We start from the raw sequence: 27505 nt of genomic DNA, 5'->3' as shown, positions 1-27505 counted from the left end.
AACATCAGAAGCTGCTTTTTCTCACACCGCCGGATTGGCCCATCTGGCTCAGTATTTACACTGACTGGCAACAGACAAATTTGTGGAGGATAAGGTTGTCACTGGTGTCTCCCCAGTGGCTTTGTTCTGCCTCCCCTGTTGAATATTTATTTATTTATTATCATTATTTTTACCCCGCCCTTTTTCCAAAACTGGAACTCACGGCGGCTTCCAGATAAAAGCAGACATATAATTAAAAACATACAAAAGTCTAGATTAAAATCAAATTAAACAATTTACAGTATTAAAACCATTCATACATACAGTTAAAATAATTCAAACAGTTTAAAATAATACAGTTAGGTAACAGCAATGCAGCACCCTTCAAGACCTGTCCTTAACAGTTGAAGGCAGGATGCTTTGGAATCCCAGTTGCTGGAAACTACAGGAGGCGAGAGCAGTGCCTCACTCCGGTCCTGCTTGCGGGCTTCCCATAAAGGGCATCTGGTTGGCCACTGTTAGAACAGAACGCTGGACTAGATGATCCAGCAGCCAGGCTCTTCTTATGTTCTTAACAGCAGCTGGTGGGCCACAGGTTCCCCATCCCAGCAGTAAACCACATCGGCTACATCCCAATCAGGGCTCAGATGCTCATTGAAGCAAAAAAATCGAAAGACTTTTTGACAGGCATTCGCGCTAACTAGAATTCTTGCTTAGAGCAACACCCCTGAAGCCAACCGGTGGCTTTAAAGTCTCTGTTGGTGTCCCTGTGGTAGAACACAGTGGAGTCGGCATCACTCTCTTCTTGTGCCACAGACTACCAAGTATACCAGAAACCAGTGGAATGATGCGTTCTGAACCCAGTTGCTGCACACAATCGGGCAGCTCTGAAACAGAAGGGCGAGGGAGGAAGTTTTAAATATTTTTGAAAAGGAGGTACTGCTGTGAAGGAAATTCTAGACATATGTCTTTAAACCCTTTTAAATAGATCACAACAGCCCAGTAATAATGGGGTAGGAAAGAGAGAGGTGGGAAAAGAGCTGTGCAAGGATTTAACCCCGTGTTAGCCGGTGTGTTTGCTTAGGAGGCATGACCTTTGACCCTCGGTTGGATTGTGTTTGAACCTTTGTTGTCGTTATGCGCCTTCAGGTTGATTATGACTTACGGCGACCCTATGAATCAGTGACCTCCAAGAGCATCTGTCATGAACCAGATCTTGTAAGTTCAGGTCTGTGGCTTCCTTTATGGAATCAAGCCATCTCTTCTTTAGCCTTCCTCTTTTTCTACTCCCTTCTGTTTTTCCCAGCATTATTGTCTTTTCTAGTGAATCATGTCTTCTCATGATGTGTCCAAAGTAGGATAGCCTCAGTTTCATCATTTTAGCTTCTAGTGATAGTTCTCGTTTAATTTGTTCTAACACCTAATTATTTGTCTTTTTCGCAGTCCATGGTATGCGCAAAGCTCTTCTCCAACACCACATTTCAAATGAGTTGATTTTTCTCTGATCTGCTTTTTTCACTGTCCAACTTTCACATCCATACATAGAGATCGGGAATACCATGGTCTGAATGATCCTGACTTTATTGTTCAGTGATACATCTTTGCATCCAGGGTGGGTCAATATTACTATTATGAAGATTATTGGCTACCCTTCACCAGCAGGTCCCAGGGCAGGTTACAACAGTCTAAAATTCAAAATTTATAAACAAAATGAACTGCAATCACAGGAATAGGGTGACCACTTTGGGAAACCCCAGTTTAGACTTCTGGATGGCCTTATACCCTTTTTAAAAAGATGGTAACATGAATTGTTGTTGTTGTTATGTGCCTCTAAGTCGACTACAACTTATGGCGACCCTATGAATCAGCAGCCTCCAATAGCATCTGTTATAAACCATCCTGTTCAGATCTTGTAAGTTCATGTCTGTGGCTTCCTTTATCGGATCAATCCATCTCTTGTTTGGCCTTCCTCTTTTTCTACTCCCTTCTGTTTTTCCCAGCATTATTGTCTTTTCTAGTGAATCATGTATTCTCTTGATGTGTCCAAGGTATGATAACCTCGGTTTCATCATTTTAGCTTCTAGTGATAGTTCTGGTTTCATTTGTTCTAACACCCAAATATTTGTCTTTTTTGTGGTAATTGGCCTGATCCAACAGGAATTTCTCCTGTAGGGAAATGAATGGGAACTGTGCGTGGGCTTGTGGCCAGCATCTACAAACTGAAATCCCTGCTCTTTTTTGTGTGTGTCAACAGTTGATCAAAATAAGCTCTCAGCACAGGCAGAAATCCACGCCTGTACATTTGCAGGAGCTAGTACGGTAAAGTGGTTATAGTGTTGGACTAGAACCCAGGAGACAAGGGTTCAAATCCCTACTTGGCCATGAAGCTCTTCCTGGGTGACTTTGGGCTGGTCACTGTCTCTCAGCCTACCCCCTCCACCTCGCAGGGTTGTTGTGAGGATAAAATGGGGAGGGGGGAAGAACTACATACACTACCTCAAGCTCCTTGGAGGAAAGGTGGCATATAAATGCAATAAATAAAGAAGTGCTTTATGAAGTAGCACAAGCAGCCACAGACAATTCTCCTGCCCCAGTGACCTTACAGTCTACGTTTTGTGAGGGCCTAGGGAGGGAGGCCACAGGAGTGAACCTTAGTGGTTGTATTATGTGGTCCTAGGCTTTCTTCCAGTCCAGGATGACGATGGAAGCAGGGATGAGGAACCTGTAGCCCTCCAGATTCTGTTGGACTCCCACCTCCCATCAGCGTAGGCAGGTGGTGGGCTCTCCAACACTGGAGGTCTTCAAGAGGCAGCCAGACAGCCATCTGTCAGGAATGCTTTAAGCTGGATTTCTGCACTGAGCAGGGGGTCAGACTCGATGGCCTTACAGACCCCTTCCAGCTCTTCTGTTCCAAGATTCTATGATTCTGTGACCTCAGCCAGTGGTCGGGGACGACGTGATTCAGAGTCCAACAACATCAGGAGGGCCATAGATTCCCCATCTTTGGGCTAAGAGGTTAAACAAACAAACAAGGCAGATTTTGAGGAGACAGACGTAGCACCACAAGAGTGTTTGAAAGTGGTTAGACTTGGAGCCTTGTATGTACTGAAACCTGGAACGATTGGAGAAGGGAGGTATTAAGATAGTATGTGAATTTGCATGATGAGTTGAGAGGGAGCGGTAGGTTTCAGCCCTAAAAATCTCTCAAAACAGCTCGATGTGACCTTAACGAACCTTAGATTGCAATCCACTGCCTAATAACGCAGCAGTAAGGTCCACTGTGTTCAAGGGTTTTACTCCAGTGTAAGTGTGCATTGGAGTGCATCCTTCAAATCATTTAACCGCAGGCCCCCCGAACTGCTTTAACTGAATTCCAAAATCCTCATCACTTTCTTTTGTCAGTGCTACTTGCAACTGCATATGCCATTTTTTTTAAAGCCATATATTTTTAATTGCCAAAATGGAAGAGAATCTCTGAAAAACAGACCCCATGGGGGGGTGGCATTGTTGTAAGCGACCCTGGTTGGAGTTGCAAGCTCCTATCTGGAGCTGGTCCAGAATTTCTGCTGCAGTGTAGTCTATAAGGAACTGATTCAAGTGCCTTGGAGCTCTGGGCTTGGTCTGAATCACCCGTGCACTATGCATTTGCCTTGGTATTGGTGGAGCGTGGAGGAAACAGCTAGGTGTTTGTTTTAAAAAAAAAATGCTGTGAGAATCTTTTATCATTACAGGAAATGACAGCTCATTAAAAACAAAGAAAAACCTTGACCGTTAAAAGCTGTTTATATCACAGTCTGGAGGTGGGAAGCATGTGAAATGAAAGGAACCGTTTCAAGGTTCCTATTGACCAGGTGGAGGGATCCTGGGGGTGGCGGGGGAAGAGATGTGGACTTTGAGATAGCGGTGGAAAGGTACTAACCATCCCTGTAAAATAAGCTGTACTTGGTGATTTGCATGGGCGGCTGTTAAATGGTTGGCGCGTTTGACGTTTCCCACTGATGGGCAGGCATCTCTCAGGATGTAGCTGTACTGAAGCCCGTTCATTACAGTCTTCTCCATTCCCTGTAAATTGCATCTCTGCGTCTCTTTGTATGATGTGCATAAAAATTCAGGAAGTAAAGGGTTATGTGCGTGTGTTCTCCTCCTGAGGCTCATCTCAGATTATTTTTCTTCTTTAAAATATGAACGAAGGAAGATGTCTTTGTACTAAATCTAACCATCGGCCCATCTTGCTCAGTACTGCCTACACTGACTGGCAGTGGCTCTCTAGAATTCCAGGCAGAAGTCTCTCTCCCAGCCCTACCGAGGACTGAAGCAGGGACCTTCTGCTCTACCACTGAGCTGCGGCCTTCCCGCCAAATTAGGAACATTGGAAACTGCCTTGAGTGGAGTCAGAAACACCGGTCCATCTAGTTCAGTACTGCCTGCACTGACTGGCAGCAGCTGTCCAGGGGTTCAGGCTAGGATCTCTCCCAGCCCTACCTGGCCATGCCAGGGGTTGGGCCCGGGACCTTCTACATGCAAAGGCAGGTGCTCTGCCAGTGAGGTCTGGCTTTTCCCCAGAAGGAACGCTGAAGTTTCTTTCGGACAGCTGTCCCTGCGCCAGGGCGATAATGTAGCGGTGCCCACAGCGAAAAGGCAAGGAGGAATCTTCAGGCTCTGCTACAGGAGGGAATTATGTGCGCTAAAGATAACCGTGTGTGTGTGGCATGGCAGACAGAGCATTCGGGACAGGTTAGGCCACTGTTCTTCAACTGTGGGTCCCCAGACGCTGTCAGACTACAACTCCCATCAACCCAAGCCAGCGTATCCAGTGGCCGAGGAGGATGCGAGTTGTAGTCCAACAACCAAGGCAAGGAACCCTCCAGATCCTCCCCATGATGACACCTTGGCCGTTCTGCTGCTTACCCCCCCCCGGCCACCCCCCACTTCTTCCCCCCTCCGCATCTCCCCTGATTCCCCGCTCCCCTGCCTCTCCCAGTTTTCAAGCAGGAAAGGGACAGGGCAAGGGCCGTAGCTCAGTGGCAGAGCATCTGCTCTGCCTCCAGAAGGCCCCGGTGCAATCCCCGGCATCGCCAGCTAGGGCTGGGAGGGCTGCTGCCAGTCGGTAGACAGTCCTGAGTTAGATGGCTGGCCCAGTGAAACTCCTGCCCCTCCCTGCCCCCAAAAATATAGCTGTCCAGCTCCTGTAGAAAGTGGTGGTGAGGAGGAAGAGAGGTTGTGGTGACCAAGTGCTGCTTCTGGGCCTCTGTCCTTTGCTTCTGTCTTTGGTGATGGTTCCCTCCCTCCCCCCCCCAATTACAGGGCCCTGAGAATCTTGGTTGGGGGAGATGTCGGGTTTGCCCTACTGCTTCATCCAGAAGGCTCACTGGGTGGTTTTGGGGAGGCCACTCATTCTCCACCTAATCTACCTCACAGGGTTGTTGTGAGGCATATCTGTGTTTCTCTTGCCTTCCCCATGCTACCTGTGGGGTCATTTTGCCTGATTTGTCAACTAGTCAGCTTCAGAGGTGGGTCAGGATTTGAATCCAGGACAAGCTTGTCCCCCTGAGACAGTGAGGTGTACTGGTTAGAGTTTTGGACCTGCGAGACGCTGGATTCAAATCCTGACTCCGCCATGCCGCTCACTGGGTGTCCTTGAGCCAGTCGTTAGCTCTCAGCCTAAGCGACCTCACCGGGTTGTTGTGAGGATAAAATTGGGAGGGGAAGAACCATGGTTGTACGCCACCATGGCTCCTTGGAGGAACATTGGGATATAAGTGTGTTGAATAAACAAACAGTTTCTTTTAAAAACAAAAGAAAACATGGAAGACCCCCACCTGCCACTCCCCCAAGAAAGCCACAAAGAGATGTTGTTCATTCATTTAGCCTTGAACAGCTGTCTTTATTCTGGGCTTGAGTTGTTTTTATTTTAATAGAGTCTGGTGTGGAGTTATTGAAACAGTACCGTACAGTCATTGGAATAACTTTGGCCCCATGTACGTATAGAGAGAGAGAGACACCCTGGAAACTTTAAGCAAAATGTTCATGTTAGGCTCTGTTTCCTATAAGGCTAGTTAGGGTGGAAGCAGATGTTATGGCAAACGTGAGGTTGGGGCCAAAAACAGCCGTCCTCTGAGTGTGTGTGCGTGTGTGTCCCTGCGTGTGTGTGTGTGTGTGTGTGTGTGTGTGTCCCTGCTTTCTCCCCTCTTCATGTCTCGGGATGCTCAGTATAACCCCATTGAGCTTAGACAGTAGAGGCTGGCCCATTAGGGCAAATGGAGCACTGCCCCACCATCCTCAGTCTGCCCTCAGCCATCCCCCACCTGCTAGCCGCCTTACTGATACCTAGCCCAGGGGGGCGGCCCTGGCTGTCAGCTGCCTCTTTCTCAGTCTCAGCGTTGCCATTGGTAGAACTCAGCAGGGAGGAGGCGGGGGGGGGGAGCAAGACCAGAATGATTTGTCTCCACCTGTCATTGGCTCTGGCTCCGCCTGTTGTTGGGCTCCCTGCCTTCCGCCCCACCGGCATCGGCCATCAGTGGGGAGGGGAAGCTGCCTTACACCACACCAGGCAGTTTATTTACCCCAGTGCTGTCTGCTCTGACTCTCAGTGGCTCTCCAGAATATGAGACGGCAGAGGCCTTTCCCATCACCTGCTCCCTGCTTTGTTTTTAACTGGGGATGCCAGGGATTGACCCTGGGGCCCTCTTCATGCAGCGCATGTGCCCTGCCACTGTGATGTGGCTCCCTTCGCCACTGTTGGGCGACTGAAAGTGAAGCATAGGCAGCTGTATTAGTATTGTTTACTACAGATGGGGAAACCTGTGGGCTGGATGCAGCCTTTGGGGCCTCCCCTCCATCCGTCCTGAAAGATTCTGCAGTGGCAGGCTGTGGCTCTCTGGGTTTCAGACCGGGGTCTTCCGCAACCGTACCTGGAGATTGCCAGGCGAAAGCAGGGTTGCTCTTTTCCATGAGAACATCACCTCTGGCATTCTCACCACGATGAATCTTCAAACAAGGCTACGTATGCATCATACAGTTCCCCCTCTCCAAAAAAAGAACTGTAGTTTGCTAAGGGTGCTGGGAATTGTAGCGCTGTTGGGGGGTAAACTACAGTTCCCAGGATTCTTTGGGGGAATCCACGTGCTTTTAACAGCCTGCCCAACACCTTCTTGCTTGTTCTCCCTGTCTTTGTTTCCAATGCTACAGCAAGCTTGTGTGATTGAAAGAGGGTGTTTGGAGGGTGAGGGGAGGTGAGAGGTGACTTTCTGACTCAGTCTGAAGTCACCCAGAAATATGCATCTTTTTGGAAGCCTTGATTGCATCAACTTTGCACGATGTACTCGGCGTTACAGCTAAGCCTTGACTCACGGAGGTTATCAAAGAAAGGAGAGCTGGAAAGAAGCCTCAGGGTTGTGAAGTCAAATTCCCCAGCACCACCTTGGCAAAAAAATTACTAGGCCCCAGGGGTGAGCAATGCAAGGCATGTTTTCTGTGTGACCCACTGGGACTTAAGTTTCTAACCCTCATGTTTTAGAAGAATTGCGCTGGGAACCACTGGCTTAAAAAAAGAGAGGATTGGGAAGAAACTCAGAGCTAGGGATGGTGACAGAATCCATATGCAGGATTCATCTGAATCATTTAAAATATCTTGCTGGCTTGAGACGAAGTCCCAGGTTGGAGAACTGGTGCTCCTCTGGGTGGTGGCTGGCATTGTGTCCACGGGAAGGATACGACTACATGTTGCCACCTAGGTGGGAAATGGCCACAGCACATTGGCAGAGCATCTGTTTTGCATGCAGAAGGCCCCAGGTTCAATCCCTGCCGTCTCCAGGTAGGCCTGAGAGGGGAGTCCTTATCTGAAACCCTGGAGAGCTGCTGCCAACCAGTGTAGAAAGTACTGATGTAGAAGGACCCGAGGGTCTGATTCGATGTAAGTCAGCTTCCTATGACTCTAGATAATCTGCCATGTACTTCTCAGTAGGATTAAAGTGGCTTCTGGATCGTCCTGGTACCAGTGGCAGTTGTTGTGTGTCGTGGCGATGAATCACAAAATCTAATTACGCATTGCGCAATGGCAGCAAAGTCACGTTTCCGTTCGTTCATTGTTTGGGATTGTGATCGTTTTCGTTGGGTGACCAGAGATGCAGGTTAAATGAGAGTGTGGTATTTCATTCTCCGTTCTGTCTACACTGCTGATCCTGTTTGCAACCCGGGCTCACTTCTTGACCTCTCTGGCCTAGGAACACAGGAGGCTCAGTATTGCCCACACTGACTGGCAGCAGCCCTGCCTGGAGATTGAACCTTCTGGTGTCGGTGCTTGGAAGGATTCCTGCCTAAGGCCCTGAAGACAAGAGCGTTGTTATGGGTGCATGCCTGCATCTCCTGCAGCCCCTTCCTCTCTTTAATTAATTTTTTTAATTGTTTGCAGGGCAGCTTTTCCTTTAAGACCCTACATTTCCATCCGTGCACATAAATTGGCACATGCAGGCCTTATGCAAACCTGGGTCGTCATGACTCTTTTATTTTTCTTTTTTTTAAGGACCTCCGTCTGAAAAAGCTGCCCCCAGCTAAATCAGCTGATCTGATTTTGTGTGAGGTTAGTTCCTTTTGTGTCAGGAACAAAAGAAGCAAGTAAAAAGCCCAGGTACCTGTCCTAGCTCCCTTGCACACCTCCTTTCTTTGTTGGTGTATTGGGAGGAGGTAGATCCCCAGTAGCAGCTAGTATGGTAAGGCAGAGCCGTCACTACAGCTTGCCCAGACGCAGCTGGGGAGAGCTGTAGCAAGATTCAAGGCTGTGTTGACACACAGGCGGAACCAATCTGGCACTCCAAAGGAGATGCATTTTAGTATTTTAGTATTTGTATTTAATGTTGTTTATGTTAGTTATATGTCCTGTCTGTTTGTCTAACTGTTGTTTCGAGGATTTGGTGTTTTTAAATATTGAAATGTAATTATATATCTTCATTGGTTGTACACCGCCCAGAGAGCTTTGCTATGGGCGGTATAAAAATTGAATTAAATAAATAAATAATAAATAATGCGGAGGGTGGCAACATGAGATCGGGCCTTTTTGGTGGTGGCTCCCCAACTGCATAATGCTCTCCCCTGAGAGGTGCGCTGGCGCCATCATGATCTGTCTTTAGGCGCCAGGTGAAGATGTTTTTATTTATGCAGGTGCTTATCTCTTCGTTGGGTGGGGTAAGATGTGTCCTATTTTACGTTACTGGAGGATGAGCACTTTTAGTTTAACAGGCACTGTTAGTTTAACCTTTTTATTTTTAGTTTAGTTTTAGTTTTATCTTTAGTTTAACCTTTTTATCTTTAAGTTATATTGGATGCTTTTTTAAAAATTGTTTGTCGCTTTGAGGGAATGTTTTTGTAGTAAGTGGCAAATAATTATAATGATGCTGTCCAGCCTGAGCCTTGCCACAGCCCTTTCCCTGACCCCATCCAGGTAAGCTATAGCGATGCCGATATTGGGAGAGTGGCTCTGTAGCTCATCCTTGCCGCAACAGCCACTCCCGGAGAAGATGCCCTTCCTTTGTAATCTTCACCCTCTGTTCCCCTCCACTGACAACTCTTCTTGCCTTAAGAGTCACTTCCAAATCTGTTTTGTGTGAATGTACGGGACAGCTGACAGCAATCTTCCACCTGGTCTCCCCAAGTTGATATCTCCTAGCGACCCTTTCCCAGTGGATATTGGGGAATGGACTCATTATCGTCCCTTGTGGGCTGTTTGCCCCCTTTAAAGCTTTCAGAGATGGTGGTTGAATGGCTCTAGGAATTATAAACCACAGCTGATGGAGAAAGATGGGGCAGAGAAAGGGAGAATAGCGGGGGGGGGACAATCAGAAAAGATAAGACAGAGGCAGAGAAAAGGAGGGAGGGGTAGATGGAGGAGAGAGGAGGAGAAAAAAGAGAGAGCCTGGAAAATATGAATGGATAGAGAGCCAGTGTGGTGTAGTGGTTAAGGTGTTGGACTACGACCTGGGAGACCAGGGTTTGAATCCCCACATAGCCATGAAGCTCACTGGGTGACCTTGGGCCAGTCACTGCCTCTCAGCCTCATGAAACCCCTATTCATAGGGTTGCCATAAGTCGGAATCGACTTGAAGGCTGTACATAGAGAGAGGAGAAAAATGGTCAGAAAAGGAAACAGAAAAAGATGTTCAGACAGAGAGAAGGAAGGAAGTGTATGGAGGAAAATCTGTGTTTCTAGAGAGAGAGAGTTCCATGCTGCTGTACAGCATTTTCACAGCTGGTCCAGAGGCTGGAAAGGTTGCTTTAGGGCACGAGTTAATGGTGGAGGCAGGATACTGTAGAAAAGCCTCGCCTCCAGTTACTGGAATTGCAACCAACCTACCTTTTTACTCTGAGCTTTTGCAGGCAGGATCACCATCTTCCACTTTCCTTCCTCATCAGGACTAGTTGCATTTTCTTTCTCTCTTTTTTCTTTTGACAACAACCAAACAAACCTGCAACCCTCAGAACTGTGGATTCAGCCAGATTGCATGATTTGTGCGGCCATGAATGTTGCTCACGTCCTTAAATAAAATGTATGCCTTGTTATCCATGAAAGCTGGCGAGAAATGTCCGGGAGCCATTAGCCCAGAGAGTACAATGCATTCTGGACAGGACAGACCATCTGGCTTGTGAAAGAAAGGACCACTGAGCTTAACTATATTTAGGATTTAGGCCTGCGCTGTGAAACAATTTGGAACCGGTTTCCGCCTGTTGCTTATTAAGAAAAGGAACACCGGGCGATGTAAGATTGTTGACCCATTTGGCTGTTAGAATAAAGAATGGCGCCCAGTCTGTAGCCAAACAGTGACCAGTTCCAAATTCTTAACAGAGAAGTATTCGTTGTTGTTAAGGAATAGCAGAGAGTTGTAATGCATATAACTGGCTTTTTACAATGTCCTTTTTTGTGGTCCATCTGCAGCTGAAATCTTGAGGATGTTTTCACATATTTTTATTTTCTGCTCCACACAAACTATGCAAGCTTTGAAATTTGGGGCACAGGGTTCCTGGTGCATTTTGATTTCACAGGTGCAAGGGGTGAAATGGTCAAGGGAGATTTCCTTGGGAGTTGGTCAAAATGTGGAATACTTAGCCAGCAAGCAGAGGGAGGTGCTCCACCGGGGTGAGGTGCTGGCAGTCCCAGAACAGAATAATACTTTGTTTAGAGCAGTTATTTTAGAAGAATGTATTAAATATGTGTTTCTGAAATGGAGGTATACATTTCACTGTACAGTGTGAATAGAAACTTGGAGTGGGTTACACCTGTATTTGGATCCCTACTCAGCCATGAAATTCACTGTGCCAGTCTCTTTTTCTGTCAGCCTAATCTACCTCGCAGTGTTGTTGTGAGGTTAAAATGGGTGAGGAGATGATGTATGGTACCTTGAGCTCTGGAGGGAGGGGAAACTGTCGGATATAAATGTAAAAGCAATATTGTATTTTTTTATTTATTTATAGAAGTATTTATATACCACCCTCTCACAAAACATCAGGGGCAAGTCCCACTGATTTTAATGGAAGAGAGTTAAGCATGAGCTTAACTATCACATTGAAATTCATGTCACTTGCAAAATGCCTAACTCTGGCCATGATAGCTTTTTAGCCTTGAGATCCATATAGGTGATATTAACAAATCCTCTTCAAAGACTAGTGATTGTAAATATTTTTCTTCCATTTCTGACCTGCCCAACAGTTTATGAAACTGTTTTATTTGCATGCAAATTTGGAGACTTAATACCAAAAGGCTGTATGAGCAATTCAAAGTAAAATGTGTCCTACACATCTTGCAAAAACTGAAAATTGTGATCGACAAAACAGTTTCATATACATTGCCAACATTTTCAGCCTTTTGGTAGAAATGTGTCCTTTTGTAAAATAAATCTGTTCAGATGAGAGTAACCTGAACAGATTTATTTTCAAAAGGGCACATTTTAGGTGACAGTAGCTACCCTGATTTTAATAAAAAATATTTGTAGTTGATACATTTTTATCTCACAGTCTGAAGTGTTATGCAAGCAAAATGTACATTCCTTTTTTTTAAAAAAATTGATTCTTTAACTGGATTTTCTACTTAGTAGCCTTGAAACACAAATATGTAACAAGAGGCATAAAAATGAAACTGCAAATTATAATAATAATAATAATAATAATAAATAATAAAATTTTATTTCTAGGCCGCCTATCTGGCCAAATTAACGGCCACTCTAGGCGGCGTACATAGACTAAAATATAACATATAATACAAAACAAAACCCCAGTAGTCTATAGACATCCCGAGCAGCAGGTTCACGCACACATACACACACACACGGTCTCTGGCCCCTTCAGCAGTTGCTGCTTTTGTAGCTGGAGAGAGACAGGGCCCCACCCTTCCAGGCCAGGTGGAAATCAGCCAGAAATGCAGGGAGCAGGTCTTGCAGAAACTCACACAGGTAGATGGTCTCTGGCCCCTTCAGCAGTTGCTGCTTTTGTAGCTGGAGAGAGACAGGGCCCCACCCTTCCAGGCCAGGTGGAAATCAGCCAGAAATGCAGGGAGCAGGTCTTGCAGAAACTCACACAGATGTTTTGTTTTATTTATTCTCTCATCTGTCTCCATAAAATCAGGGTTGTTAAAGGTATTCTTAAAAACTAGCTTTTATTAAGTTTATTAAGTTTTTAGCAAAGAGTGGCCATGATCCAATACACTTCAGCATGCCAGGGCTGAAAGAGATAAAACGAAACAAAAATTAAGCCCAGTTCATTCATCTTGAGCACAATCCAGTGCAAGGATCCCTGCTCAGCCATGATGCTCACTGTGCCAGTCTTTTTGTCTCTCATCCTAACGTACCTTGCTTTTAAGTTCCATCAGTTTCAATGGCAGGATTAGGCAGTGGTTAAAGGTCTCCCACTGAACTCAGCGGGGATCAGAAGTGCTCATACTTAGCTGAATCACACACACCCTTGATTTTCTTAGGACAACAAAAATTAAGACTGCAATCCTATATGCACTTACCTGGGAGCAAGTCCCACTGACCTCAATGGAACTTACTTCTGAGTAGACACATACAAGATTGCAACATACGGCAGTAAAATTCATCATAGTATTTTTTATTATAGATATTTTTTCTCCAATTTGGCATTCCTAACTTGTGATGGGCATACTTTACAAACACATGCAGCAATATAATATAATGATGATGATGATGATGATGATGATGATGTAAAATAAATTACCATAAGAATGCCTTCCACATTTGGAACTAGTTGTCATGAATTTCTTCTAAAATGAAATTTGAGGTGAACTTAGAGCACCCTGCTCAAGTAATATAATTTGTACTTACATTTTTATGTTCTTCATATAGAAAATTGCATTTTGTTGTTGCCTGCCTTGGGCCCTTCCATATATAAATTGAATAAGTAACTCCCAGTTAATTAATAATTCCGGCATTTCTAGGAATGTTAAATTCTTTCAATGAGATAAAAATTTCTCAGGATTGTAGGTTTTAGGGTCCCCCCCCTTCACAAGTCCAGTTATAAGAACTTGAATGATATACCCGGTATCAGGATTGTACTAACAAATAGTTTGCTACATTTTCTAATTAAAGTCTCCTGCTCTTACGGTGTGATCCTATACGTGTCTACTCAGAAGCAAGTCCTACTGAATTAGATGGGCTCACTCCCAGAAAGTTTGTATAGGATCGCAGTCTCACTAACACATATGAGCAACAAAAGATGCTTTCTGTTTCTTTCCTTTGAAGACAAGGTGCTATTTTTTATCGGCAGAAGTTGAGCAATTTTTTTGCTCTGGGTGGCTCATAGCCCCAGGTAGAAAGCAGAAGCTGTATCTTCTGTCCGGATGCTTTGTTCAGATGCTTATTTAGGAAGCCTTGTGTTTTAGCATCCAGAAAGCCAGAACTGTGTTACTGCTCCGCAATGAAAGGTGCAGGTTGGTGATGTAAGATGCTGCGATCATATCTGTGCCAGGCAAAGGCAAATTTCTTGAAATAGTAGCTATAATATTGCTGTCACTTCTGGGCAATAGATGAGGCAAAGACCTGTCCTCGTGTGCTCTATGAAGAACCAGATGTTTATAGTGGAATAATAATAATAATAATAATAATAGCAACCTCACATTTTTGGTTATATTTTTGTGACATATACATTTTGGAGGATTCATATTTCATATCCTCCATTGATTGACATGCAGAAAAATCTTGAAAGCTTTTTCTCAAATTCAGCAAAGTGTTTCTTGTTTTCCTTTTTAACTGGATAATGGAAAAGCATTTCAGCTGTTTTAAGTTTTAATTTCCCCCCTACCCGTGACATTTAGAGTCTTACATAAATGAGGAGTAAGTGTGCAAAGCTCAGACCACTAATTAATAATGATCCAAACTTAACAGTAGAGTTTTTAAATAATCAAGTTACGTGAACAGAAGCTATAACTTTTAAACTTTTTTTTAAAATGAAAATTCTCTGTATTAAAAAATATGATGTACATTTCCTGGACAAGCTGTAAATTTTCAGTAGATAAGTCAGTTGTGCCATTTCATAAACAATTCCTGAAAACCACAAAATAACTTATTAAAATTTATACTATGCAATAGATTTACAAGGTTGTCATTCTGTGCTGTTTTCTGTTATGGGAAAAAGAATATTAATAGAGAGGGAATAAAACTGAGCATCCAAAAGGAAACCTGCCCACCCAATCCTCAATGCTGTAAATTATGTTCAGCAATTAACTTTTGATGGCAAATGGATTTCAGCTCTTTCAGTTAAAGACAGCTGAATAATTGTTGCCAGTCATTCAACTCTCACTGTCTAAGCATCTCTTCTCTACAGGTTTGTTCAGTAAAAAGGTTACCTTTTCATAAAGCTCTTCTCTCTTGGGGTTGTGTGTCATCTGAAATCTTAACCCGAGTGCGATTTTTCTGAAACGGGTGACTCGCTTTTGCTTTGGCGAGTCATCCAGGGCAATTCCAGTGGGGTGATGAGTCTTCGTTTGGTTTTGTCTTAGAGGGTGCAAACTTTCCTGAGCTGCCACAATTCTTACTTTAATCATATTACCTTGAAAAAGAATCTGTCTTTTAAAAAAATTATGATAAAGGAAAATGGTCTCCATTTTGAACTGTTCACCATCCAGCTCTTGAATATATTTTTAAACGAACTATTTTACTGTATGCTATTTTTTTTAAGTATCCAACTAAATTCTACTCATTGGAATTAATAGATCCAAGTTAGTCATGCCCATTAATTTCAGTGGGTCTGCTCTTGAGTATGACTAACATTGGCTATAACTCTGTTTTTCAAGGACGGATTAAGAACCCAGAACAAGTGGGGGGGGGGGAAGCAGTTTTAGCATTGGTAATTTTTGCTTAAAACAGATTCCCCACTCCCAAAAGGAAAAAAAAATCTGTGTGCATAAAGATAAGTTGCTTGAAACTTCCCCAAGGATCAGTGAATTCATATTAAAGGAAGAGAGATTTGTACATATATTATATGGGTGATATTCAATTAAGTCATACTCAGGAATATACCTGTTGAAATTAATGGAACTTAAGCCTATTGGTTTTGTTGGGTCTACTCTGAGTATGATTAAGGCTGCATACACACTATACGTTTAAAGCACACACACATATACACCGAATCCTGGGAACTGTAGTTTACCCCTCATGGAGCTACAATTCCCAGTACCCTTAACAAACTACAGTTCCCAGGATTCTTGGGAGTGGGTTGCTTTAAATGTATGGTGTGTACACAGCCCTACATCAGATATCACTCCGTATATTTGTTATTAAAAGTATAATGATAAAATATAAGAACTGTAATGTGCTTTTTAACATTAAAAAAAAACTTGCCTTGCCCCAAAGTGGGGGGGAAACCGAGGCTAGATCCCACTTTGGGGACGTTGTTTGGCACCTCTTAGTTCTAGCCATCACTTGAAAAAAGAATGGCTTGTTTTTATTATTATTTCCTTTCTGTTTTACTTTTTAAAGCGAGGATGAAGGGGAAGAGCCCTTTAACAGGTCTCGGTCCTACCTTTAGGTACAATGGGGGTGGTGGCTTCTAGCAGCTGATTGGGAGGTGGGGCAGCAGGGACAGCCCCATGGCTGACCCTCCTGTGCACCCCGGCTGTATCCTTTCGTTTGAGGACAGAGCTTCGTATGCTGCATGGCCTGGCCCGCGCCCTGTAATGGGAAGGCTGCTATCCGCTGTGGCGGAGGCCGCTATGATACCGCCAGTCCATGTCCAGTCCCCTTCAGTGTATGGAAAGGGTGGGGGAGGGCGCCATCTTGTCCTGCGCCCCATTTAATGCGTTTAAGAGTAACAATGTTTTCCCGCTTTATTTTATTGACTTTTTTTTTTTACATCCTGCCATTTTCCCCCCCCAGGAAGCTCAGTTGCCTGGGTGTGTGTAAGGAGTACCTGTCTTCTGCACCCTCCTCAGTTTTATCCTTCTTAGTGGCCCTGTAAGGTAGGACCAGCTTGAGAGATGAACGCCTGGCCCCCAAGGTCACCCAGGGTGCTTGATGGCTGAGTGAGGATTGGAACCCAGGACTTCCGCTGCGTCCTGGCCCAAACTCACCAGCCCTCACCTGGGAGCGTAACATCCTCACCCTAAATGACGTACGGAAGCTCTATTTATTTCAGTGGTGCATACTTTCACGTTACATAAAGAGAGCGATACCAGAGTATTTATCAAGCTTTGTGGAACTTTCCACCCTGCAGAGGATATCTCCTTGTTGTAGCAGGACTGACCTTGGCTGACTTCCTCTCCTCTCACCCCCTCACCTACAACTTTTCCTTGTACACGTCTCCAGACCTGGGGGGCGGGGATGGTTTGGCAGTTTCGGTCCTGTGAGGCACTCTCTTTTTCACCTGACAATATGCAGTCATGACCTAGCTGTGGCCTGGGGAGGGCAGGGGGTGGATATTTCTTAATGGAGGCGGACACACACAGGGGTCAACAGAAGGAAGAAAATCCCTGTAAAAGTACTGCATTGATTGATCTTCAGTTGCAGAGAACTGTTTTTTGCATTAAGACAAAGGCGCCTTCCACCCCCACCCTACACTTTCACCCTGTTAGGAAACCAGAGAAATCTGGGAAATCTTTCTTTCTTTCTTTCCTTTTTTTTTATCTGTGTTCCTTATTCCTCCCGGGGCAAGGTGTGTTCAGTACCTATGCTTCTCTCCCTAGTCATCGGCCATAAAGCATGAAATGATTCAGAAAGGAAAGGTTCACAGCTTCTCCTTTGTTCCTTGTTAATCACACGCTCTTTTTTTCCTTTTTCCTTTTATTGCCTTGAATTTATTTTGGTGGGAGGTGCCTTTTTGGAATTGGTTAATGCATTTATCTTATTTTTCTTTTGGTCAAGAGAGTGGGGGGGGGGGTTGGGGCGATCGTGGGATGGATAGACCGACGGATGACGCAGGAATTGCCCTAATAAGGATTTGGTTGGAGCAAAAGCCCGCCTCCTTTTGAGCCGATGGGGGCAAGTCACTGAGGAGGGGAGGGGGGCGGGCAGTTTCTTTTTTAAACTGGGGCGAATGACACAAGCCCAAGTCATTTCCTCGTTAATCAGTTCAAACCAGTTCTTACAGGAACCCTTGGTGATAAATGGTTGGGACTTCTCAGAAGTCACTCCATTTGAAGCCCTGGCACTTCGCTGCTGCTCTGAGCTTCCCCACTTCAGCTGAAGTCTTGGCTTTCTGGGAGGACAGTCAGCATACAACCTCCAACCTCTTGCCTCGCTGCTGCTGCTGCCGCCTCCTCTGATACTGGCTGCCAAAAAGCATTTGCTGTTTTGGCTTTTCTCTCTCTCCTATTTTCTTTATTTTGGGGGGGACTTCTCTATACCTCCAAACCATCAGGAAAGCTCGTACCATGTGCTGTTTCTCCCCCCCCCCCAAAAAAGAACCCTGTGGTTTTTCCACGTGCCTCTGATTTGAAACTGATATTTTTTCCTCCCACCTTCCTTAGCTGTGATTTTGAATTTTGGCGGTAAGTTTCTCCCCCACCCTATCTAAATCATTTTTTTCCCTTTGTGTTCTTTCTTTCCATCCTCTCTCCCCCTCCACCCGGCATTTCCCACTCCGAATTTTCCACCTGCCTTGCTCTTTTTGGGGGGATCCGACCCGGCAATAGCGCTGTCCCAAGCCTAGGCCCTTCTCTACAAAAGCCCTTTCAACAATATTTGGAATCTCAGCGACTGAAGCTTCACCACAAAGCTGATGGAGCGCCTCAGGTAAGGAATCCTGAGCCCATTTTTCTGATCTCTCTGCTACCACGCGGTACCTCCTCCCGTTGTCAAATCCATTTTCTAGGATTAGCTTCACCGTTTGAAATTAAAGATGCTCTTACGAATTCACTAGCTACTGATACAGGTGACAGTAAGCCATGCAAGTTCCTAGACCTCAAGATGATGGAGGGAAATGTGTGGGGAGCAACCAGAGGATAGAAAAGAAAAATTTAAAAAAGAAAAGAAAATTACCCCTCAATGCTTGAATAGTTGTGGGGTGCTTAGAAGCTTTTGTATACGAGGGTCCACAATTTACCTTCTGTTTTGGTGTTGATATAGGAATTAAATGGAGCCTGTCACATTAGTGTATTATGGTTAAGGTATTGAACTATGACCTGGGAGACCAGGGTTCGAATCCCCACATAGCCATGAAGCTCACTGGGTGACCTTGGGCCAGTCACTGCCTCTCAGCCTCATGAAATTCCTATTCATAGGGTCGCCATAAGTCGGGATCGACTTGAAGGCAGTACATTTACATTTTTTTTTGAAGGATGGCTACTAGCCTCAGTGGCTATGTTCTCCCTCCCCTGTCGGAGGCAGTGAGCCTCTGAATACCAATTGCTGGGAATCGCAAGTGTGGACAATTGCTGTTGCATTCAAATCCGGCTTGCGGGCTTCCCTTTCGGGGCATCTGGTCGGCCATGGTGACAACAGGATGCTGGACTGGATGGGCCCCCTTTAGTCTGATTGGATTTGTAACTGTGGCTGGGAACAGGATTCAGAATCCAAAAGCCTCCAGTTGGAATGTCCCAACGAATTGCATTATTCCTGCAAATCCTGAAAAACAAGGATCTAGGAAACTAGAATACCTTAACGATTTCTCTAGGCCTAAAAACAGTAGAAGGGGAAGCTGTGGCCCGCCCGATGTTGTTGGACTCCAGCTGCTGTCAGCCCCTGGTAGCATGGCCATGTTCAGGGGTGCAGTCCAAGAAAATGGATTTTTTTGCGTGGGGGCAACAGGTCCCTCTGAAAGGTTTATTAACCCCAAACTGAGCATGTTAAAGAGCATTCGGGACTCACATGCCATGGGTTCGTTCCCAGATCTTTTCCCTCTTACTTGCCCCGCCTTGAAAAGGTAGTCTGCCTGCAGGTATCAGGAAGCGGAGAGAATCCAGGGAAAGTGTGAATTGGAGAGTGCTGTTGTCCAGTTTTTTTCCCCCCCTTTAAACTCACTGCTGCCCTCTTTTGACCAAAAGGGGAATGCCCACGTTTGCTCTTTCTGGCAAATGGTTGTGTGTGTGTTTTGAATAGCAGTTTTCTTTTCTGCTGCGTCAGTTGCGGGTTGCACAACTCCAGTGCCAACCCGGAACAAGCAACAAACAAACCAGATAAGTTCCCAGGGAGGAGGGATGGCCTTTCACGAAAACCCGTTGCCAGCCAATGACTGCGCTGTGCATGGGGTGTGGTGGGGTTCTTTTGTTTAATTGTCCCAAGTGTGAACTCTTTGAATCCATGCAGGGTTGGGGGGGGGAGTGGAGAACTGCAGCTCGCCCTTAATTAACCCCTTGCGCACTAAGAAATTGGGGATCTCTGCTCCCGAGTCCGTAGCTCTCAAGAACCTGAAGGAGATCCATAGCTCAGTGGCAGAGCATCTGCCTTGCATGCAGAAGGCCCCAGCCTCAATCCCCGATGGCACCTCCAGGTAGAAGCGCTGGGAAAATACCCCCCCTCCTTGCCAGAAACTGTTGCCAGTCAGCGTAGACAGTACTGAGCTCCCTCTGGGCTGCACTCAGCTACATCCTACTCAGAGACGATCCATTGAAATCAATGAGCATAAGTTAGTTGTGGGTCTGCTCTGAGTCGGACTAGCATTGAATGCTACCCTACGCAGCCTGAATTAAGTTTTGCACTTGCCTTTTGCTAAGAGAGTGTGTGTGTGTTTCTAAGGGATTGTTCCAGCAGCTTTCAAACGGGCTTGTAGCTCATGGCGGAGAAGGTCCCAGGATCAGCCCATGGGGGGGGGGGCATCTCCAGTGGAAAGGATGAAGCAAAGGGGAAGACTTCTCTCTGCCCGAGACCCTGTGAGACTGCTGCCGGCCAGCGCAGGCAGTGATCAGCTAGGCACGGCTGCCGCCTACATTCCTGCGGACAGAGAAAGCTGCGAATGGCACCTTTGGGTCCATGTAGCTCAGTGTTGTCTATGCTGACAGGCAGCAGCAATCTAGGTTTTCAGGCTTGGAGCCTTTCCCCTCCTCCCCTGGAGATGGCGGGAATTGAACCTGGGACCTTTTGCATGCAAAGCGTGTGCCCTACCCACTCTTCCTCAATGGCTTATCGGGCATTTTTCGATAAGGAGAACTTCAAGAGCTGCCTTATACCAGGCCAGACTTTTTATCTGGTGCTATCTACTCTGCCCAGCAGTGACTCAGGCAGGGAGGGCCTCTCCCCGTTGCCTGCTTCCTGATCCTTGTGACTGGAGATGCTCAGGTATGAACCTTGGACCTTCCACATGCAAAGCAGGTTCTCTGCCGCTGAGAGCTGTAGTCCCGCTCCCCTGGCCGTGGGGGGTGACAGAGACTGCTCGCCAAGTGTGGCCTGCCCTTACCACCACCACCCCACTTGGAAACTGAGAGTGTGACCCGTGACATTTCCCAGAATTCTTTTGAGGCTTGGAGGGTTGAATCCAACTCAGTTTTAGTCAGAGTAGACCCACTGAAACTAAAAGACCCAAGTTTTTGTTTGGCCTACTGTGAATAGGACTAGCATTGGATGCAACCCAAAGATTCTATGGCAGACAAGTGAAAATGTAGAAAGCTCTCAAGTGAGCTAGGTTGCTAGCTGGACCTGTCAGTCTGAGCATATTTTTTAATCAGTGCATTCTAACTAATCTGGATTTTTCTTCTCTCTCCTCTTTTGTGGTCTTCCCCCCCCCCGCTTTTTTTTTTTTTTTGCAGGGTGAAAACTGGCTGTCGTGGATGTTTGAAAAGTTGGTTATTGTCATGGTGTGCTATTTCATCTTGTCCATTATTAACTCAATGGCTCAGAGCTACGCTAAACGTCTCCAGCAGAAGATGTCCTCTGAGGAGAAAACCAAATGAGCTCTGGTGAAGGGGGAGACGGACCCCAAATTTAATTGGGATGCGGCGTTATTTGAAATTGGAGGGTGGGTGAGAGGGTTGTGGGGTGTTTTTCATGATGATAATGATGATTTTTCAAAGTAACCCTGCCATTTAGAAAACGATTTTCACTGACTGCCGTTTGTAAAGGTAATATACGTGCTTTTGCTTAAATTCCATCTGGGAATATAACAAGGGGAAGGTTACTTCTTGTTTTAACATAGGTGCTCTCCACTCAAGTTACTTCCAATGGATTGTATGCAATGTTAGTCACCCTCTGAACAGACCCATTGAACTGAATGGCCGTGACAAATTTGGATCTGTTGATTGCCGTGGGCCTGCTCTGAGGAGAACTTAGTTGAATACAAGCCAGTATCACTCATCTCCATTTTTTTAAACAGGCAGCACAATTCCAGACTTTTCTTAGTAACTTGTAGACACCACTTGCCACTATGTTTGGGGGTGTTTTTTTCCCTTTTTTTAATGTTCAAAGTTGGCAGCTCTCATCTTTTCCCTGAGATGGCCACATCCATCCCAGCCCTAACGCAAAGTAGTCTTAGATTGGTTAGCAGACGTGCATGGCCCTCGTGCTAACATCTGGGTTCTTCTAAGTTTCTCCATTACCTGGTGGGTGGGATCTCGCATTTTAAACTTCATAATGGTTCTGAGTAGAGACACAGGCACCATCTACCTGCTGGAATTCTGTTTTCAATTTCTCTTTTTCATTTTTTTAAAAAATTATATATTTAGAATAACGTTAAGACAGTAACAAACACAAAATAGATAAAATCGCCTTGGATCATTCCAGACCTTCTTGTCTTGGTCTTTTAAAAAACTGTTCCTCCTCCTCTTGACCCTCTTGCGTTCTTGTTTTTTCACTCCATTTTCTTTGCAAGCTTTCACCCACCCGTCTCCTTGTTGATCCTCTGGAGCCCTTTTGTTCTTGGATTATTTTTCCCCCCAAGAACTTCTTGCCCGGCTGAAGGAAATAGGAACGTGCTGGACCTTGGCATGGTTTGATTAATTTTATTTATTTAACTGACAAGTAGCCCATTGCGTTGGGTGTCTTTCTTTTTTTTTAATGGTTAACTCTTGCAATGTTTGCATTGCATCGTTGAGAAGATGTCTCTTGTACGGTGCAGGAAAGGTGACTGGAATAAACACCATTCAAATATCTTTAAAATGCCTTCTTTTTTTTATAAACAGTAATTACAAGTATATATATATTGCTTGACCGCCTGGAGCAAATTCAGCACTCGGTAGCAGAGCATGCGTTTTGCATGCAAACAGTCCAAGGTTCAATTTGTGCCATGACCAGGCGGTGCTGGAAAAGACTCTTTTGCCTGAAACCTTGGAGGGGCCCCTGCCGGTCAGTGTAGACCAGGGATGAGGGAACCTCTGTTCCTCCAGATGTTGTTGGGCTGCAGCAGCCATCATCCCCATAAAGCATGGCCAAGGGTCAGGGATGGTGTTAGAGTTAAGAGTCCATCCATACCTGCAGAGCCACACGGTCCCCCACCCATCTGGGACAACAGTACTGAGCTCGATGAACCCAAGGGTCTGTCTCAATGTTCAGGCAGTTTCCTGTGTTCAGTACGAAGCAAGAAACATTGATAGTCCCCATGAACATCAGGTGGGGCCCCTCCAAAGGGAAGCCCCCTCCTTGATGGCTGCCAACCTGTGCATTGCATGTAGAGGTAATTCTCCACCTCCCTATCCCAGCATCGTAAGGCCTCTGCTTGTTTTGCGTGCTTTCTCTTTTGTTGGCTTTTCAAGCTTCCCCGCTGCCCTTGATTCACACACTGCTGTCGCTCAGCGGCTTTGCGTGCAGAAGGTCCCGGGTTCAATCACCAGACAGGGCTGGGAAGGATTCCGTGTCTGAAACCCTGGAGAACTGCTGCTGCTTCCAGTCAGTACTGACAATACTAACCTAGATGGGCCCAGTGGTCTGATTCTCTATAAGGCAGGTTCCTACGTTCCTGTGGTGTAGAACAAGAGAGAAAACAGCCTCTCCGCTATTGGTTTGCCTTAACAAGAGGTTTGCTTGGACTAAACGTGAGCCGCCGACTTAACACCACCATCCCCTGCAGTGAATACAGTGCTTCTCAATCTGTATGAGGGGAACCCATTTTCCTTTTTGAGGGTGTACTCAGTAGGCTACAGAGTGAACGTCCTACTAGGGTTGAGTTCAGCAGGCTCTGTTTGGGACAAAGTCTTTGGGCATTTCTCATCTTGTATTTCACGTGCCCTACCTATGAGATCATCTTTGAATGCCAGCTTGTTCTCCTTACATGTTTGCGTCATCAAAAGAGAATTGTGCTCAGTGTGTGTGTGTGTTGTATTCACTCCCGCTCATGTTGCCCGCCTGCCTACCGTCGTGACACCTCCATGGCCTGTACCTTTCTGTTGGATAGCTTATCAGACTGATGTTGACTGTTGGATGTCATGGCAACAACAGTCGGTAGGCTGTCTGACATTTTGGTATCTTTCATCTTGACTGTGTGTATTCATCCATCTCCAAGCTCTTTGTTGAACACATGCGAGTGTCTTTTTTTTTTTTAAGTGTGTCAGGGGTGTTTGTTTTTTTTAAAGACAGAAATGGAAGGTGTGCTTCCCATCTGCTATATATTTTAGAAAGTTTGTTTAAGATATCTCAAACAGATTTTGCATTATGGTCCCCGAGATCCAGGCTTTCATCTGTTTGGATGCATTTGGCCACCATCTTGAATCAAGATGGCAGATTGAACTCTTCAAAACTGCACTGACTTTTGGGTTTGTTGGCATATCTACACAATGCTGGGTATGAGGCTTCTAGTACCTAATAAAAACCTTTCTTCTCCAAGATAGTCACTTGTAAACCTGGGTTGTGTTTTGGGGTAATGTTTTTAAGGCTGTTTTTTGCAGGTATATTTTCAGACTGGTCAAAGAACTGGGATGACATGGTGGATGCGGTAGGATTTCTGGAAGCCTTTTTAGCAAGGAAGTGTGGGGTGAAACCCTTCCACGGTTCAAAGGCATGGAAGAATCTCACGCTCAGTGAATTCAGCCAGAGAGCTTACCATCCTGACTTTCATTCCATGCATGAAATGAAACTCCACTCACAGGATAGAGCCCTCTTCGGGTGTTGTAAATGTGAGTTAAGTAAACATTTGAAACTTCTGAAGCAGGGATCCTCCTGAACTTGGGGAATCCTGGAAAATCAAGGTACCAAAATGCACAGGGAGTCTTCAGTGAGAACAGAAGGCACCCCGCTGCAGATGGTTGCCCTCCAACTCATGGAATGGCAACAAGGGGATGGAACTAGTTGCCCCCCTCTCCAAAGTCTCATGTTTACTTATCTAACATTTAGAATGCCTGAAGTGGACTGAGGACCTTTTCATGGATCTCCCTTACAACTACAGTCCCACTGCACCCCTTGAAAATATGCACCCGAGGGTTGCGGATATAGTACAGCACATGCCGCAGGTGGAGGGGTGGCATTGGGAAGGGAATGCTTGTGCACTCCATCGCCTTTGTATCTGAGCCATTGGTTTTAAGGTTTGTTTTACAAAGTGTTATGTCTCTCTCTCTCTCTCACACACACACACTTCTTCATGCGTTGGCTCTCGAACTATGCAATCAGTTCTACAGAGCGCAGTAGAGCTGGCCTCATCTATGATGGACTTTGCTAGCCTTCAGCCCAACATTATTGCAATGTCCCCTTGATTTATCTTGGGGGATCTTGGTCAAACTGCCGCCCTGCCTGTCCCTGTGCTAAATTCATCACCCTAAATCCATAAGTTAATAAGTACCAATCACGGTCTCTGGCCTATGGTGGTAATAACAGTTAACAGCATTATTTTTTCTGCCATGCCTATTCTCAAAGAAATCTTGAACACAGGGATTTTGATTTGTTGATTTTTATCTGCCTATTTCATGCATTGGCTCTTCCAGAAAACTGAAACCAGACTTTTTAAAAAGAACAATGAATACCTTTTAGCGCCTTTTTGTTTTCATGCATTTTGTTTAATGCGTTTTGTACTTTGGAGGACAGAACTAGATGTTACGCCAAAACACACAGCAGCTCCGCCTCATATTTGCCAAGCGGGGAGGTTTTATAGTGGAAAAGAAGCAGGTTTAACCCTTACCATAGCACGCTATCACACACAAACACAGTGATCTGATTTTTCACCACCTGAAGAAGGGTAGAGCCCTGGGGTTTCAAGAGGGGGGGGGAAACACCCAACAGCAAAAGAATCAAGCACGCCCCTTCCTGTTTATCCTCCTGCTAATCCAGATATAGGTGGCCTGATGCCCTCCAGACGTTGTTGGACTTCAACTCCCAGCAGCCAGCGTGGTCAGGGATGATGGGAGTTGCAGTCAAGCAATGTCTGGAGTGCCACAGGGTCTACATTCCTGCCCCCCCCCAATTCATTCAACAAACAAGGCATTGTGGGGGCAGACAATTTGCTCTCATGACCCGCTGTCCTCGCCTCGGTCAGGAAAACCAAAGGGGCTGAGTAGTTTTTATTTGGTTGCTTTACAGCGGCCTGCATTTCTCACATGTTCCATTCTCAGCTTTGCTTACTCTGAGTAATAATGGTTGGATTGCCTTGAGCTGTCAATTTTGATCGTGGAGCAGGCTTTTTTCTTTTTTTAAAAAAAATGTGAAACCATATCTAGCCCATGGAAGATTTTTTCACAGGAAGTTAACTGTCAGTGGATAGGAGCTCAGGACAGGAAGCGCTCTTGGGACAGCGGCAATGCAATCCTGTACACACATACTCAGAAGTAAGATCCATTGAGTTCAATGGGGATTATTCCCAGGAAAGTGTTTATAGGATTGCAGCCTGAGTTCGTTCCTGCCATCCTCCTATTGATCTGTCTAGAGTTGTGATAAACTCTGGCCTGCGGGTCTAGTTAGGCATATGTGATGTCAAGTGGGGGGTAGGTAAAGGCACTTTTGCAGGCACTGACAATCGGCTAACTCTAGAGATAGGCCTTGACACATGGTCCCATGAAGCAAGCAGTGGTTGATGGGGTGAAACAGGGAGGCAAAGTTATAAGCATATGGTAATTATATAGTAAGCAGAGTAATTAAACCATTTCAGAATGAAGGCTTCACTTATGTAGAAAGCAATAATAGGTGCATGCGAACAACCTTCCATTCCCTTTCCCCATCCCATAATTTAGTAAGCATCCTGAAACTTCCTGTACATCCTTTATTCAACTCCTTAGTGTTCCACACCTGTTGCAGGATAACCCATCTAACCCTATTTGTTTTTGTGTGTGTGTAGATAGATAGTTCTGCTATATCCATACTGGATTTTATTTGATGCTAACTCTGAATTGGGTTTATGTCCTCTTTCTAATTGAGGTGGGTGGTGGGCTGGAGTTACTCCTCTGTTACTTTAACGGTCAAGTAAAAACCTGAAAGATTTTCGGAACTCTTTAAAAATGCAAATGTTTTGTTGGTTGGTCAAATAAAAAAAAAATCGTGTTTTTGGTGGTCAGACTGATTAATTTCAAGGGCATTCAGATTCTCTCTCTGTATATTGAGGCTCTTTGCTCATCTGTGCATCTTGATTATTCAGGCTGCTACCCAAGGGCTTCCAAATGGCTTGCGGTGGGTAAGAATATATGAATACCTCATTTGTATATTTACAAATACCAATGAAGTAAAACACCTTTGTACACTGCTTCTGGGAGGAGGGTAACCTCAAAATCCCGGTCACACAGGAGTTTCTGCAAATTCCTTTCTGAGCATTGATGAGGGTCTGATTTTCATGCACAAATGGTAAGTTCCTGGTCATTGTAGATCTTGTCTTTTAGGCATCCTGGACCCAGAATGCTTTACAGATCATCAGTGGCTTGAATTTACTTTGTCAGTATGTTGAAAAGCAAAACTTGCTTCCAGTGTAACACAGATGAAATTGATGCATCTGGATGGGTTATTTTTTATTTATTTTAGTAAATCAATGACCATTTTGCTCAGGGCTTAAATTGGACCACACCAGTAAAGCTTTGGGACAATGTGAAAATCAAGAGAGATGTGAAGGTGCTCCTGGGCATGTCAAGAGTGTATTTCCTTTGCTGAGTAAGTGCAGAGAACTCCCCCCCCCCAGCAATGGCTAGGAGCAACAGCTTCCAAACAAAATGTGAAGCCCCTTCTCAGACTTAGATTAAGGTTATCTGGACACATTTTACACACTT

General features: G+C 45.2%; 1 protein-coding gene across 4 annotated transcripts in view; it reads left to right on the top strand.

Moving 5' to 3' along the window:
* The window catches only part of VMP1 (vacuole membrane protein 1), a 132011-nt gene extending 109515 nt beyond the window's left edge, over positions 1-22496 (top strand). For all 4 annotated transcript variants that reach the window (XM_061605404.1, XM_061605405.1, XM_061605407.1 and 1 more), the window contains exons 11-12: positions 18104-18203; positions 21152-22496. In XM_061605404.1, coding sequence (XP_061461388.1) covers positions 18104-18203; positions 21152-21295 — 244 coding nt within the window. In that variant the 3' untranslated portion in view covers positions 21296-22496. The remainder of the gene's footprint in view (positions 1-18103; positions 18204-21151) is intronic.
* Positions 22497-27505: the final 5009 nt, after the last annotated feature.

This window comes from Rhineura floridana, chromosome 21, assembly GCF_030035675.1.
Source record: "Rhineura floridana isolate rRhiFlo1 chromosome 21, rRhiFlo1.hap2, whole genome shotgun sequence".
Lineage (NCBI taxonomy): Eukaryota > Metazoa > Chordata > Lepidosauria > Squamata > Rhineuridae > Rhineura > Rhineura floridana.
Note: the sequence above shows the minus strand (reverse complement) of the source record. Positions and strands in the feature narration are given on the sequence as shown.